General features: G+C 41.6%; 2 protein-coding genes across 2 annotated transcripts; one reads left to right on the top strand and one right to left on the bottom strand.

Annotated features, from left to right (window-relative positions):
* Window positions 1-1,081: 1,081 nt before the first annotated feature.
* thoc3 (THO complex 3) lies at window positions 1,082-14,774 on the bottom strand. The gene is made up of 6 exons (XM_063190433.1): window positions 14,567-14,774; window positions 13,783-13,939; window positions 13,238-13,442; window positions 12,704-12,865; window positions 8,712-8,812; window positions 1,082-2,275 (listed from the first exon to the last, which is right to left on the bottom strand). The coding sequence occupies exons 1-6, from the start codon at window positions 14,744-14,746 to the stop codon at window positions 2,112-2,114; spliced, it is 969 nt and encodes a 322-aa protein (XP_063046503.1). The 5' UTR covers window positions 14,747-14,774; the 3' UTR covers window positions 1,082-2,111.
* On the top strand, window positions 6,360-7,882 carry LOC134440163 (uncharacterized). The gene is made up of 3 exons (XM_063190118.1): window positions 6,360-6,900; window positions 7,183-7,251; window positions 7,510-7,882. Exons 1-3 carry the CDS (start codon window positions 6,409-6,411, stop codon window positions 7,552-7,554), a joined length of 606 nt encoding a protein of 201 aa, XP_063046188.1. The 5' UTR covers window positions 6,360-6,408; the 3' UTR covers window positions 7,555-7,882.
* Window positions 14,775-16,355: the final 1,581 nt, after the last annotated feature.

Below are 16,355 nucleotides of genomic sequence, written 5' to 3'. Positions count from 1 at the left end.
TATGTGTCTGCATGTTTTCTTTGTGTGCCTATGTGTCTGTCATCATCAAATGTTCTTGCACAGTGCAGCTCAAGCCAGGCAAGGACATTCTGGATGCAGGATGTGTAGCCATCCAAGATGAACAATCTGGAGCCGCTATGCACTCTCGGGGCCGGATTAACGCACAGAATAGATTTGGCTGCAGCCAAGGGGACCCCACCTGCCAGGGCCCCCCTGATTGGTCAAAAGGGGGTAAATCAATTTTGCTGTATTGTAGATGCAGTAATGAAAAAAAAAACATCTCTCGTTAATACTCTTCTATATATATGGTTGATAGACTAAATCTATAGCTTGGAATTACATCACTGTTTATGTTTTTTTTTTTCCTGCGGGGGCCTTATCACAACCTGTAGCCTCGGGGCCCGGGGCCATCTTAATCCGGCCCTGGGTGACAGGCGACTAGTCTGAGGAAAGGGGCTTCAAGCTGATCTTCAGTGTATTTCTGTCCTTTTCCCTTCTCTATCCCCCTCCTTCTCCCTTCTCCTCCGCCACTCATCCCAACCCTGCCTTCCATCGCACACACATTGATATTCAACAGTGTGCTGCTGGCACCGCTCAGCTCCGCTCCAGCCCCGCTTCTCCTCCTGACACCAGCATGGAACGGGAAGTTTGCTAACAGAGCCTCCGACTCGACATCACAACAAGTACCAAGTACCTCTTCCTGCCAAGAAGATCTGCAGCACCTGTCAGCTCTGCATGTGCATGTGTGCGTGTGTATAGAGAGGTGAGGTTAGGTAGAAGGAGTCTGTAACAACTCAGATGCTGTGTCTGTGTGTCTGTGTGTGTGTGTGTGTGTGTGTGTGTGTGTGTGTGTGTGTGTAGAGGTGGGGTTAGGTAGAAGGTGTAGAAGATGCTGTGTGGGCGAGCAGGGAGAGAGAATGAAGAACTGCCTCCAGTAAGGCACAACAATACAGCACTCACTCGCTCAGCAGTAAGAAAAATATTCTCAGTGAAATCTTGCAAATCAGTTTCTTCACATAAGTTGGTTAATGCCAACCAGACACAGCATGAAATTACAAAAACAACCAAGCAAAAACTACAGTACAGTTTAAAAATATTTTTATTATCAAAACAGCAAAATGGTACAAAATCTAAAACAGCTTTATACCGCCCTCTTCCTTCTAAAAAGGAGAACCACAACGGAATGCAGTTTGTAGACACAATTCAAATAACATGTACAATATCACCCCCTGCAGGTAAACAAATGAATGACTTTATTGGACATTACAATCTGTCTCTACCTTCACAAGCCTATAAATACTAGTGAAGCTCACAAAAAACACAAACAAAATAAGAAAGAGAAAGAAGAAGAAAGAAGAAGAGAAAAGCATGGTGCTTGGAGTGGGCTAAACACTATATTTGCTCACCAAAGGAATATACAACACTGAACAAATCTAGTGAAGGCTCCACAGCTGACAAAAGATATCGGTTGGCAACTCACAGCACTTTCAAATAAGTAATAAAAACAATCTATACATACACACTGACAGGCTCAACAAGCTATACTGAATCCAGAACCATAACGGTATCATTATAGCATGATAGTGGGAAAGAATGATCATCTTGATGCCTTTATTTGACTACCCTATCCCAGGTGGCTATGAGAGAACACATTGTTAGTGGTGTTCTGTGGTCTAAGGCTAGCCAAGGCCTTGGAGACAGACTGATGTAATAAGCCATTGCAGGGGAGTGTGTGTGCATTGTCAATTTGTTACTTACTTGGGCTGCCATAAAAACAAAGGCTGTTTGTAGAGTGTGTTTGAGAGTGGGGTTGAAAGTGTGAGTGTGTGAGAGAGCACAAGGGAGGGAGAGGGAGAGAGAGAGAGAGAGAGAGAGAGAGAGAGAGAGAGAGAGAGAGAGAGAGATTGAGAGAGAGAGAGAGGGAGAGAGAGAGAGAGAGAGAGAGAGAGAGAGAGAGAGAGAGAGAGAGAGAGAGAGACTCGTATGACGGACAGTGACTGTGTGTGTGTGTGTGTGTGTGTGTGTGTGTGTGTGTGTGTGTGTGTGTGTGTGTGTGTGTGTGTGTGTGTGTGTGTGTGTGTGTGTGTCAGACGGTGGGGGGGCCTCATTGTTCAGGAGTCGTTTGGCAGTCCGAAGAGCTTGACGGTGCCAGCTTCTCTGTTGCTGTCATACTTGCCCTCCTTGTCGTCGCAGGCGTACGCCAGTAGAGGGCGCTTGGGGTGCCAGGCAACCGTGAACGTTGGGGATTCACACTGCACCTCCCACAGCTTCTCACCTGCAAATACACAAACACACACAAAGGATTCGAGTTATAGAACACATTAGGATACAACGCATGATAGAATAGAACACATGAAGGATTAGAATTACACAACACATTAGAATAGAGCGCATGATAAGGATTAGAATTTATTTTAGTCTGACCTTTTGTGGAGCAAACATTAGAAAGTTGGCTACGTTCATGCATATCGGTGGTATGTTTGAGGCGAATTGGACCAACAGAGCCATCCACACACTCAGAGCACAATAGCCATTCCTCTCAAGGGGAAGGGTAAAAATGACAGTATGATTCAGATCAGAGGCGTGCACAGATAGGGGCGAGGTAGGGCCTGAGCACCACCAAGTTTGCCTTACTGGACAAAAGTGCCTTGTTGAAAGTTCATATTATTCTTTTAATTATTATATTTTTTCAATGTGGGGTTAAGGCAATAGCCGATGTGGCCATGATCATTTAGAAATACTTGTCAATTAAAATTGTGTGATAATAATGCCCCAAGAGGGCATTTATCAAATTTAGCGCAGAAGAGGTAGCCAAAGTTCTGTTAGCAATTAACACAGACTACCATGTTGATTGCGCAGCAACGATTAGTGAACCCATAATTTGCACAAACCTTTGTTTATGGTCTAAAGATGAACAGATAACATTCAGATTGAAGTGTTTGGGGGATTGCAAGAGGATTCATGTAGGCTAGCCCCAAATTGAAGACTTACAGTGGTGCTCATATGTGTACATACCCCAGCAGAATATACGCTTTCTTGGCGATTTCTCACAAAATATGAAGGATTACACATTTACTCATTGCTAGTGACAAGCTTAAGATATTTTTTAGCAATATTCTGTGTTTACTCTTTCAAAAGCATGATCACAGCCCAAACTACCCAAATGACCCTGTTCAAAAGTTTACATACCCTAGTTTCTGATGCTGAATATGGCCCTGTTTAACATCAGGGACCGCTCTAAATTGTTTATGGTAGTTGTGGATAAGGCTCTTACAGTTTTTCTCGATTGGTTTGGCTAATTTCTTGAAACTGAGATGACATTCCTATAACCATTGGGTCATTTGGCCAAACATTCTTACACTTCTGCACAACAGTTCAGATAACTAGCAAAATGTCATATACCTCCCAAAACAGCTCATTCTTGCATCAGCACTAACCTTTCTCCCACATAAATAGTCAGTACCATAAAAATGGCATAGATCCTTCTCAATTGCTTTGGCTCATTTGCATTCATTTAGTCCTTCTGTCAAAAATAAACTGGATGGTTCAGCATAACTACATGGATCCTCATCACTTGCTCATATCACTCCAAAAACACTTAACCCGTGTGTCAAAACTAAATTCCTTCCCCACATATATCATCAGTACCCCCAAAATACATTGTCCCTTTGCCATTGTGTAAGCACTACAAGTCAAAATGGTTAGATGTTTTGTCTACGTTCAGCTAACAGATTTCGACTATGTATAAAAATGAAAAAGTGAGTGAAACCATTGAAGTTTGACAACACAGACAATTTACCAAGGACATTTATTAGTAACTTTCTTTACAGTAAATTCATATACAGAAAGTAATGTCCATATATAACAGGTTTCTCATGGGTTTGGCTCATTTCTCAAAACAGAGATAACATTCTCAAAATAACATGGACAAGTCCCAAAACAACTAGCAATTGTTCAAAACAGAATGCCATTTGGAAAAATGTCAAGAAATTAGCCAAATAACAGAGGAAACTGTATATACACGGTTGTAAAATTATTTTCTACAAACTAGTAAAGTTACAATATCATCTGGCCTGTTGAACACTGTCATGAATTTACTGTTTAATGAAATTCTTAAAATATTATGTCCTTGACTGTTTTGACAATTGTGTAGACTACTTTGCATAGGATGACTTACACAATGAAATCATGCTGACATGTTTTGGAGAGGGCAACCATTACACTGAGAATTGTCTAATTCGTTTAGATAAGAAAGGTCAATTTATTTGGAAAATGTGCTAAATGTATGCTCAATGTGTCAACTGTAGGGTACTTGTACATAGCCATCTGCCGAGATGTACTAAACATTTGAGACATGTACAAAGCATTTGAAATGTGATGAAAGCAATGAAAAATGCCATTCTGTTGTGGGAAATTGCAAGTTTAGTTGGTTTGGAGATTTGTCCGTGTTGTTTTGAGAATGTCATCTCAGTTTCAAGAAATTAGCCAAACCAAACGAGAAAAACTGTAATGTTCTCAGTTGACAAAACAGCACATTCTTCCTGGCAGAATGGTTGTTTCCTATAATATCTTTGGGTGTCTTGCTGGAACCTCACATTTGAGGTTTCCCCTGAGTGGCTGAATGATGTTGAGATCAGGAGAGTGGGACGGTCGCTCAAAAACTTCATTTTATTCTTTCTGAAGCTAATGACGGGTTGATTTGGCTTTCTGTGCTGAAATATTGTCATGTTGGCATGTCCAAACAATGGACCATGTGCAGTTTCAAGGCTGATGAGTGTCAAGTTTCCTCCAATATTTTTCACAGGGCAATGTATTCATCATTCTGCGAGTATGGACCAAAAGTGTAGTGCATTTGTAACTCAAATGTCCCCATGACATCAGTGGTCCATAACCATGTTTCACAGAAGGGATGGTGTAACTTTCATCATAGGCTCCGTTGACTGTTCTCCAAATGGTACTGTTAATAGTGGCTGAAAAAAGTTCCATATTGATCTCATTTTTCCAAATGACTTTGTCACAGGCATTTTGATGCTTCTCACTGTGCTATTTGGTGTATCATATGCAAAATAACATGTTTGCATTTTTGTAGTAATGGCTTTCTCCTGGCAACCCCCAACAGCCCATCTTTCCTCAAGTGCCTCTTTCCTGTACAGTTTAAAACATGTTTTCATGTTGTCCTATATTTCACCTGAAGTTATTTTTTGGTTGTCCTATGCCTCCTGAACAATTTCCCTTGCAATGATCATTGCAATGCAATGATTCCCTTGCCCATTGGCTTGATTCCAACCAAACTCCTCATATTGCATTTCTGAATTGAAATTCCAACGGTGCCAACATGACAATATTTCGACACAGAAAGCCAAATCAACCCATCATTAGCTTCAGAAAGAATAAAATGAAGGTTTTTGAGCGACCATCTCACTCTCCTGATCTCAACATCATTCAGCCACTCAGGGGAAACCTCAAATGTGAGGTTCCAGCAAGACACCCAAAGATATTATAGGAAACAACTATTCTGCCAGGAAGAATGTGCTGTTTTGTCATCTGAGAACATTAAGAGCCTTATCCACAACTACCACAAACAATTTAGAGCGATCCCTGATGTTAAACAGGGCCATATTCAGCATCAGAAACTAGGGTATGTAAGCTTTTGAACAGGGTCATTTGGGTAGTTTGGGTTGTGATCATGCTTTTGAAAGAGTAAACACAGAATATTGCTAATAAATATCTTAAGCCAGTCACTAGCCATGAGTGAAAAACAAGGTTGTGTGTAATCCTTCATATTTTGTGAGAAATAGCAGAGAAAGCGTTTATTCTGCTGGGGTATGTAAACATATGAGCACAACTGTAAATCATAGCGGTCAGATAAACTTTCAATGCTGAGATATCAACGTGATTTATGCAGTGACTGCAAATCGCAGCAGTGATTCACCCCTAATAAATAAAAACACCATTCATAGTATTGTGAATATAAGTAGGCCTATTTAATTTCTGAACGGTCATGCGATGCATCACAGCTGTTAAGCTGTTATGGGCTCTTCTCACATGGGTATCGATAGCCATTGTAACCAGCACCATGGTAAGCTGAGCTCGCATATCTTTTGAGCCCTGACTTAAACTTGCTGAAAACGAAATCACACAACGTGATGGCTGTAGTCATCTTCAAAGCTACCACTTTCATGATGACAATGAACTGCCAAAAATGAGTGAGATGGGCATCACAGCATCAACATTCTAAAAGGCTTTGTTACTGATATTCAAACCAAAACCATATTGCCATGACAATATCTCATAGAATGTTTACTTAAGAACTCCAGACTAGAATTTTCAAACTAGAATCTTCAGTAATTTAACAAAGATCAGCTCAGTCTGACTTGAGACACCAAAGAGAACAGCTGCTTTTTAACCATGAGACTTCGAGATTTTTTCTGCTGCTGCCTACCTGCTCCTGGAGAGAACTTTGATGATGATCAGAGATCAAGGAGCACTAAGGTAGATAACAGCAACAAGAAGAAATCCGGCAAAGGAATTTGGAAGAGACTGGCTAACCCAAGCAAGAAAAAACTACGAAAAGAGGCCAAGCAACTGAGAAATCAAATGGCCGATAGAAAGAGGAAGGAGGTCCATGTGATGGATATTATTACTGAGTATGAAGAGGAACCCGTGAAGGCCCCACGTCCACGTCCAGTGAAGTGGGAGACTCTTTATCAGAATGTGGAGGACATCAGGATTGAGAACATAGTCTTCCACAAGGCCTGGGTTCATGCTACCCAGCACAGCCAGGATGTGGTCAGCCCAGAAGTACATGTGGGGATGCCAGAGGAAGACCCCGGGCTGTGTCCCAGGCTGAGATTCCACTCAGTATTGGCCTGCTTGAGTTCGTCTATGCCAACTTGTCCTGTAAGTATTATGCCATCCGTGTCTATAAGTTGCTCTATTCCTCCAACTCGCTATCCATATATTTTCTTAAAACTATCGTTACCTTTCAATTATTTACATTTTACTTTGCTTTCTTTACGAGTCTGGAATACTACAAACTGATTACTTAATATTAGATTAGATTAGATAAAACACTATTGTCTGTTACACATGAAACAAAAAATGTTGGCGTGTCTGGCGTGGCGTGGCTCCAGTCATTCTCACAGATATTAATCAAGACATTTTCTATATATTTTTTAACAGCTGGCATTGACATGGATCTACTGCGTCACCTGGAGCAACTCTCCAAGGATTTGTCCAAAGGAGATAGCAGTAAGTTTAAAATAATATATATTGTATTCATTTTTTTTTTTTAATTGCACAGAACATTCAAAACAATTTCTGATTTGATTTCATAAAATCAAGTTTTAGGCTTTTTTTGTAGGCACATTGAATGAAGATTACATATGAAAATGTGCTATTGTATACAAATAAATTTGGATGGATTATGATGCTATATCAGTAGATAATAAATAGATCCATAGATTTGACTGATTGAATGAATGGATGTCCTCTCCCTTCCCTTGCCAGGCGGAGGTGATCAGCCTTCCCAGGCCAGTGAGAGCCCTGAGCTGATCCCCAACGCTGGAGACCGAGAGCTGGTGCAGAAGCATCTGACCATCCATGAGGAGGATGAGAAGGAGAAGGAGAAGGAGAAGGAGAAGGAGAAGGAGGGTGCTCTCTTGGAGGAGGAGAGGAGGCTGCAGCTGCTGACTTGGTTCCAACAAGGAGGACTGGCTGTTTTCAATACAGCAACAGCAGCAGCAGCCCAGATGAAATATATTTTGGCACTATTGCTTAGCAATTTTTTTGCGCTAATGATGCAGAAACTATATTCGTTCATCAATATTTAATAATATTATTGATTTAGAGTATGTCAAATATTATATTTTTATATTTAAAAAATTGCGACATTCATATGAAGTATTTTAATTAAAATAAATTTTATTCATTATCTACCATCTTGTTGCTTGCTCTTTTTCGTGTATTAGCATTGATAAATGTTAAGACATTTTGAAAACTATGTAAACAAGAGAAATCAGTAAGGGTCACTGCAGCACCTGCTCCAACCCCCTGCACTGGACCAGGTAATAAACCATACCCCCAGTTAACAGGATATTGGACAGGGCTTGGCAAAAATAAAAGCCAAGTCCTAGGGCGCGGACCAGACAAGAGTGGCTTAAAGGGACAGTTTGGTCAATTTTAACATGCAGTTGTAATGCTCACACTACCCTGGACTTGTCAGTGCCTGAGGTTTTTTTTTCTTCTTCTTCAGCCGTTTCCGAGATCCTGGTCATTGTAATGGGGGCAGCTCTTTGTTTACATTTCAAAAAAACATTTTTATTTATTCCCAAAAACATCCAAAATGTTATAAAACATCAGCAGACAACTAGCAAACAGCAGTACCTTTGAAGAAAATATTTGGAGTTGGCCTATGATTCATTTTTTTAAAATATAAACAAACGCTGCCCCCATTAGAATTGCTCATATCTCGGAAAGGGCTGAGCCGAAAAATGTGGCATCACCAGGTACTGACAAGTCAAGGGTAGCGTGAGCAATACAACTGCATGTTGAAATTGACCAAACTGTCCTTTAAGCAAAACAACTGCATGTTGGAATGGGCCCAAATTCTGCTTTAATGCTATGAAATCATGACTTAAAATAAGTGCAATTTCAATTTTCAGTGTATCCCCCCTTGGTTGGTTTGCTTCCCCCTGCTAAGCCTCACTCACCTGTCTCGACCTCTGCAATGTCGATGAAGTGGTCCTCGGAGGCTGAGGCCAGCATCTTCCCATCGTGGCTGAAGCTGAGGGTCCTCACGGGCCAGTCCAGCCTACACAGACATCACAACACAGCAGGATCAATAGCAAGAAAGAAAAACAACATCAAAAGATCACATCAGAGAGGAGGGTGGAGGGGTAGGCTTTAGGCTGAGCTACAAGACTTACAATGGGCATAGGTCAACATCAAATGGGAAATGACCTTTCTGGGACATTACATTTCCACAGAGATCTGGATGTCTGGATGTCTCCCATCCTCCTCCGTGACTGGGGTACCATGAGCAGGGTACCGGCCTGCTGCACTGCACTGCTTGGGGTGCCAGTGGGACTGCCCCCTTGCACGAGTCGTGAGGCATAAATTCAATTCCATTGTGTGTATTTTATGTTGTGGAGTGTTGCGTCATAATGACAATGGGAGTTTCCTGGTGGGTCTTTAACTTTTTTCAAATGAAATAGCTGAAAAACCTTCAAAGGAGTAGAGAAACATTTACAACAGATCTTTTAAGTACAACATTTGCAAAACCCTTTGCGAGCATGGCAAGCAGGGCACTAAATTAACTTTTTCCACCACCAGCCAATCAGTGTTGCCAGATTGGGCGGGTGCCCGCCCAATTGGGCTACTTGGAGTGAGCGTCGGCGGGCAAAAACGGGAAAAATTGGCCATTTGGCGGGTTTTTAAGCCGTTTTGGGCCCATAGAAGTCAACGTAATTTGTTGAATTTGGGCGGAATTTAGCGCATTTTGGCGGTTTTTGAGAACCTTTTGGGCGGGATTTGGTCAGACACATCTGGCAACACTGCAGGCAATTTGGCTAGTAGACATTTTTTCTTACTAGCCAAATGGAAGGCCAACTAGCCATTTTTTTTTATCTCACCAAAATAAACCATGCATTAATTTCTTTTAAATATTTTGTTAAACTATGTCCTCAACACAGATAAACAATATAAATATTATACTCAACATAATTCACTGTCCATTCTATAATTATTTTTATTACCTGCTTTTCATTGTTTTTATTCCATTTCCTCTGAAAACAGTGAATCGCATCACACATGCTTCTCACATAGCCCTACTGTACCATATAGGCTACACACCATCACCCAAACCTCACATACAGTAAGCTATAGGCCTACAACTCACACAAACACAGCATGTCTTCAACACACGTCACACTTTCAACATACACTAGCCAAACACACACACAACCAAACATTACAAAACCTCATATCCCTACAATGCGTCACTCAAACTTCACACACAGTGGGCCAAATACCATGGACAATGCACAGAAGAGAAGGGAGGGGAGGAGAAGAGATGAAGGGAGAGGAAGGAGACGGAGAGGAGGACAGGAGAGAACACACACACACACACACACACACACACACACACACACACACACACACACACACACACACACACACACACACACACACACACACACACACACACACACACACACACACACACACACACGTGTATGATGTCTGCATTGTGTGTTGTATGCTGCTGCTGCTGCTGCTGCTGCTGCGTCACACCTTCAAGTTCCTCCAGGATTAATACTTGCTTTACTTCACTACCATGCGCTTGGAATGACAATTACGCTATGTCAACTAGACATCAAATAACATCACGGAGACCAGTCAGCTTACTTTGTTACTTTCGTCGCTAGTTTTTTGTTACTTTTTTTTTACTTACTCGTACATCCATGTCAAACTAGTGCAGGGTCTTTGCGATGGCGTGGGCGTTATTAGGCAATGACAACTCCATCGTTTGTAGTTACGAGGACCTCGCAAATATCAGACGACTTCTGACAGCAACGCTGCACTGTTTTGACAGACAGCTGTCCTGTTCCTCCACTCACGCCGTTTTCGCTCCACCACCACTCCATTTCACCTCACTACAGTTACGCTACTACTACTTGCATTCACCGACACATAACCTTGCTTTAACCACTGGCACATTCTTTTTCACCTGTCCAAAACCTCCAAAACCGAAGTAATACGTGCTAGTCCGCTCATTGAAAATATTTTATCAACACTAGTTCAAGCGCGGGCATCAAGCACACAGCCAATGGATGTGAGGCTGCGTTGTTGTGATTAACGGTCAGCCAATGGGTGTGGGCTACATCATGACGGTAGGCCTAATGTTCATGGGTAATGTAGGCGCCGTTTTAACGTTCATCAGACGGCAGCTGTGCGGGCAGCTGTTTGACGTTCAGTCAGGTGCGCGCTATGGGCCAATTTGGCTAGTGGGTGATTTTTTCTACTAGCCAAAATGAAATTTCACCCGCATTTGGCGTGTTGGTGGGTGTTAATTTAGAGCCCTGATGGCAAGCATTGTTGTCAGGGGCCAATGTTGCCGGCGTCAAGCATCCTCCTTTTGGAGTGACATCAATCAAAAAGCCATCACAAAAGCATTTTGAACAGCCGGAGGACAACTACTAGTGACGTGAATCAAGAATGCATTTAAATCATATGAAAAACACACCCCTCTTCTCTAGACAGTTCAAAAGACACACTGATTAATGACTGCTGCTCAAAAACTACTGGTGCAGCAATAAGTCAGTTTGATTTACCAGCTTAAAGTTTGCACATCAGGCCAAGCAATTTCTCATAGGGAGAGGGGACTCTTCAACAATAAATCACTGACAAGAGGCACTTCAAAACTCTACAACATAAAGGTGCCTACTGGAACCGAAATGGGGCTTCTAAAGATGTGCTTCCCAGCCATGACTTAACAAGATGATACGCTTCATTAATTGTCAGCATTATACGCCATTATAGTGTCATAAATAATATACTGCATTCTTTTGCAGACAGTGCTATGGGACTGGAAAATTCCAAGTTATTCAAAAGTCTTGCCAAAAGTGTCAGCCACTCATTTCAGCTGTATCTCAGCTTAAGGTACAGGACATGGTCCTCTCTTGCCTTGATCACTGCAATTCTCTTTTGGCTAGCCTACCAGCTTGAAAACATACAGTAGTCAAGAGTGCTGCAGCATGTCTGGTACAAAGCTGGACGTTGATGAAGATGGGACACTTGGGATTAAATTGGGAATAAATTGGGACACCGCTTTCCGCAAACGAACCAACCAACAAACACACAACAAAATCAGGCAATCACAGAACCTCCTTGAGGGAGGAAAAAAGTAATTATTTATGAAAATCATATTGCATCTTGAGTGTTACAGAGACGAGAAATCATTCAAGTTGTTTTAGTGCCAAGTTCAAATGTAAACATCTCTCATGGCATGGGGGTGCAGTAGTGCCTTGGTTTGGTCATGAGTGACGTGTTTAGTGACGTGGAGGTTTACATTAATGCTGAATCACAGATTTTTAACAGCATAAGTAGCCACCAAACCATTATATTTTGAGGATGGCCCCCAAACATTTCCAAATAATCAGGGTCAATTGCATTCTCTACTATGTTCCAATGGTGTGGATGCATTATAAGGCAACCACTACATGATAAAATGGTGGGCTTGCAGTCCAGATCCGTCACATTTGTAAGCATAACAGAAAAGGAAACATGAACAACAGCTAACTGTTGAATTGTTAAAATCATAACCAGGACAAAACCCCGTCCCAATTTTTTGAGCATTTATCAAATCTGAAATGAGCACCCATGTTCCCTTACACAATAATTTTGCTCAGTTAACAACAGTTTATATGTTGTGTTTTCACTATAGTTCCATCTACTGTATGAACAATGTTATGAAAACAATAGAATTTTGCAACACAACTGACACAGCATGCATGGATGTGTGTCTTTTGTGTCTTACTGAACATTCAAGGAGGACAGCGCTGACCTTTTTAATCTCCAAGCACTATACCCGCTCTTTCCTGATCTGCATACCTGTAACCTTTGTTTAACTCTCTAGTGGAGGTCACTTTGTATACAGAAATTGTGCAAGTGCAATGAAATGTAGCATAATACACTGTCTTACCGTGAGAAGCAGCGGACACACACCAGCTCTTCAACGTCCCACAGGCTGACTAGGGCGTCTGCGCTGCCCGTGGCAAAGTGCTTCCCCGTGGGGTCAAACTTGATGCAGATGCAGTTGGAGGGGTGGGCGTTGATGGACTGGATGGGCTTCAGCTCAGGATAGCTTTTAACACAAGCAGCAGGGAGAAGATGTCATCAAAAGCAAGCCATTATCTCAAGTCCACCACTGTATGGTAGATTATTGCATCAAGTCACATTTTATTTAACAGAGGTGAGTTAAGGGGATATACTGTAAGTTATAAAAGATCAACAGTATACATCAACCAAGATGCACACCACCAAATTCTTATAGAAGAAGGATATCCCCCTACACTGAAACACTTACAAGAACAATCCAAATTGTATAGCTTCAATCTTAAGCTTGCTATGTGTGATTCAATAAATCACCAGTTTTGAAAGAAAACCGTAACAACAGTGCTTTTATACTACATGTAATTCTAAATTTCTCATTTAAGTGTAGAAATGTGACAATTACCTCAAAATATTGATACAGCCACTTCCGTTTGTCAAGAAAAACATGTCGTTGTCGTTATTCCAGGAGATCTCGTTGACCTCAAACTTGAACTGTTCTTCGGCCTTGGAGCGGTGAGTTTTTGCATCGATGAAAGTGACCACGTCATCTTTGTTTCCAACAGCTATTGTCTGTCCATCAGGGCTCCAGCATATGTTTATATTCTCACCTGAAAAAAGAAAGGATTACACACCAATGTAGTTGTCTGAGGTGCTGGCCACGTGGGCATTCTAGCATCAAAGAAAATAAAGATGCCGCACATGCTGCTCCATAGGCATGGAGCCGTGTGCGCCATCTTCTTGATTTCCTTTGATATTATTACTTGAACTATCTACAGATAACTATATAAAGAATGCTGGGTTTCCAGACATACTTTATACATATCTTTTGACAGGATACAGTTTTAGAGATGACAGGAAGCGAAGGGGAGAGAGGACGGATTGATACTGATGGGTGCCTTCACATGACGCGGCACAGCAATGAGTAAAAGAAGACAAACGATGTGAGACCTTTCGTGCTGACAGTTGCGATGCATTTTGTGGTCCTGACGTCCCAGATCCTGATTGTCTTGTCTCCAGAAGCCGTGACGAACAGGTCAGGGTTGGTCGGGTGCCAGCACAACTGATCGACACTATCGCCATGGCCCCTGTAGTTGTTTTCCTTGACCTGCCAATCAAAACATAAATGACTCCATAAAAAATGAACGCAGAGAACAATGCAAATACAATTGAAATGCCAACTGCCATTTCATTTTTCAATCATCAGTCCTCCTGCCAACTTCAATGACACATCTGTGTTTCCATTTTCCGATAAGAATGTGTTATATCAGTCACAAAAAAATGCTTATTCAAACTCCTAAGCCTTTCTCGCAGCCCCCTGATTCCTGCCAGACCAAGTCTGTGCAATGCTCCATCACATGCAATCATTTCCATGCATGGGAACTTTTCTGACCCAAATCATGTAGGGTGCAGTGTCCACGTTAGGCTATTGTTTTTCAGTGAGAAACATGCAGAACAGAACAGAAGAACTCAGAATTCACAGCAATTTCTGACACTGGCTTATACTTCCCACGCCAACTCGCATAGCTTGCATGCACACTTGGACAGACGCGTGCGGAGAAGATGCCCGTTTCCCTAACATTAACACTATCCACATAAGGTCAGGTTTGTCTTTTTTGACCGTGCCAAATGTAACTTGTAGTCTTGATAAGTTATTTGCAGTGGTGCAGGTTATTTGCAGTGGTGTAGGTTAGCATTTAGTTAGCATCACGCTATGAACTGAAAAGCCTCTTACCAATCGGTCTTTTTCTAACACGAAAACACTCGCTGTTTTGTCAAAAGACCCTGACGCGAGTCTCCTTCCGTCACAGCTCCAAGCAACTGAATGAACTTTAGCACTGTGCGCTGGAAACTCACGACTTTTATTGTTATTTTTGAAGTTCTCTTGCATGTCTTGATAGTACTGCGACGCCATGTTTGTTTTCCTCGCCGACTAGGTAGGCAGCAGCGGTACAAGTCGTTCAGACTAGCTGCTGCCACCTGGTGGCTTAAGTATGTGATTGGACCTTGAATTAATAAAGCTTTGGCTGTATAGGCCTATTACATTTCATACAATTGAGAGAAAGAGGTTTAATTACTCATTTTTTCTAACAATAATTTGTGTTGCCCTGAATTTAGGCAAGCTGCTTTCAGAGTAATGAAAAGCCCATAGGCTAACCCGGGTTGCATGAGTGTGAGCTGCTTCATTGGCCTGGAACCACCCATGTTCCTGTGACTCACCAAATGTCATGTTCTTGTCTTGTTACGCTATACACTAATGGTGTCTTTGGGCCAACTGTAATACACATTTGAAATTTTCTTGCAGGCCGAATAAAATGACTCGACTTGGCCCCCAGGCCTGAGTTTGACATCCCTGCACTAGGGGTATGCAAGCACACTGCAGGGTATGTGGAGAAATGAACATAATGGAGCATAGTCACATTACAGCATGACAGTCACACTACAGCATGAGTGAGTGGCTACTCATGGCATGACAAAGAGGCTTAGGGGGTTCGCAAGACAAAAAAGGTTGGGAAACACTGGATTAGACCACCCATTCCTTCGCTCACCTCTTAACTGGTGTCAGTACTTGAAATTGAAAAAAAGAGGTGCAGGAACTATAAACGTCCAAAAATACCATCCAAAAAGAAGTGCAGGAACCCTGATTTTCCGACAGTCTCATCAGTACCAAATCAGTACAAGTCACGTTTTTGTAGGCCTATTGCCTGCACGCATTTTGAAAAACTTGTTTTGCTCTCTACTGTTTTCAGCTGTTGCTGTGTTACAGTATTTGTTGTTTGAACAGATGTGTTCTCACAATGACTCTGGGATATTACAGTTTTTCTCAATTGGTTTTGTACATTTCTCACAACAGAATAATGATTCTCAAAAGTCTTTGTTCAATTGTGACTTCCTGGTGTTACCTGTGCACATGGTCAAATCAGTTTCTCATTGTTTTCGGCATATAGCAAATGCTCTTGTCCACCATGCCATGGCTGTGTACAATTCTCAGTGATTTCGTACATTATCAATTGCTTTTGTCATATCACTCAAAAAGCTTTGTCACTGAATGCATGAAACTATCTCAATCTTATCTGATCAATGTAATATAAAACTGAATTTACAACATTTCCCATCCAATCTAAACAACATTTCGCTTCAGAAAAGATCCTCAAGAGTGTACTATTCAATTGACAACATGAGAAATTGATTTGACTAGCTTGTCCATACGCGCTATGACACAATGACTAACCATTCTGCTGGCGCTGATACGTTCATTGACATAAAAACTTGTTTTTTGAAAGACAAATAAGGGTTTTGAGCAAGCGACTCAGTTTTGTAGGTTATCCACCGTGTTTTGCCATTTGTTAAAGCTGTTTTGAGAATGAATATTATGTTTTGCAAATTGCGAGAGAGATTCGAGAAATGTACAAAACCAATTGAGAAATACTGTAATTTTGAATAACGTAGAGTAGACCTATCTTGTGTTTAACAGATAGTGTCAGCGTCTCCAGTGTCGTCCCAGCTCCCAGTCCTGTCCAGCG

This window comes from Engraulis encrasicolus, chromosome 23 (genome assembly GCF_034702125.1).
Source record: "Engraulis encrasicolus isolate BLACKSEA-1 chromosome 23, IST_EnEncr_1.0, whole genome shotgun sequence".
Classification (NCBI taxonomy): Eukaryota; Metazoa; Chordata; class Actinopteri; order Clupeiformes; family Engraulidae; genus Engraulis; species Engraulis encrasicolus.
The sequence above is the reverse complement of the archived record's forward strand: the minus strand, read 5'-3'. Positions and strand labels throughout refer to the sequence as shown.

Bases quoted from the DNA above. Each gene is read 5' to 3' on its own strand.
- thoc3 (XM_063190433.1), bottom strand. From the start codon at position 14,746: ATGGCGTCGCAGTACTATCAAGACATGCAAGAGAACTTCAAAAATAAC. The intron at 13,443-13,782 runs GTCTCACATCGT...TTCTTTTTTCAG, and splicing joins CGCAACTGTCAGCACGAAAG to GTGAGAATATAAACATATGC. The intron at 12,866-13,237 runs GTAATTGTCACA...TTGTGTTAAAAG, and splicing joins GGCTGTATCAATATTTTGAG to CTATCCTGAGCTGAAGCCCA.
- LOC134440163 (XM_063190118.1), top strand. From the start codon at position 6,409: ATGAGACTTCGAGATTTTTTCTGCTGCTGCCTACCTGCTCCTGGAGAG. The intron at 6,901-7,182 runs GTAAGTATTATG...ATTTTTTAACAG, and splicing joins CGTCTATGCCAACTTGTCCT to CTGGCATTGACATGGATCTA. The intron at 7,252-7,509 runs GTAAGTTTAAAA...TTCCCTTGCCAG, and splicing joins TTTGTCCAAAGGAGATAGCA to GCGGAGGTGATCAGCCTTCC.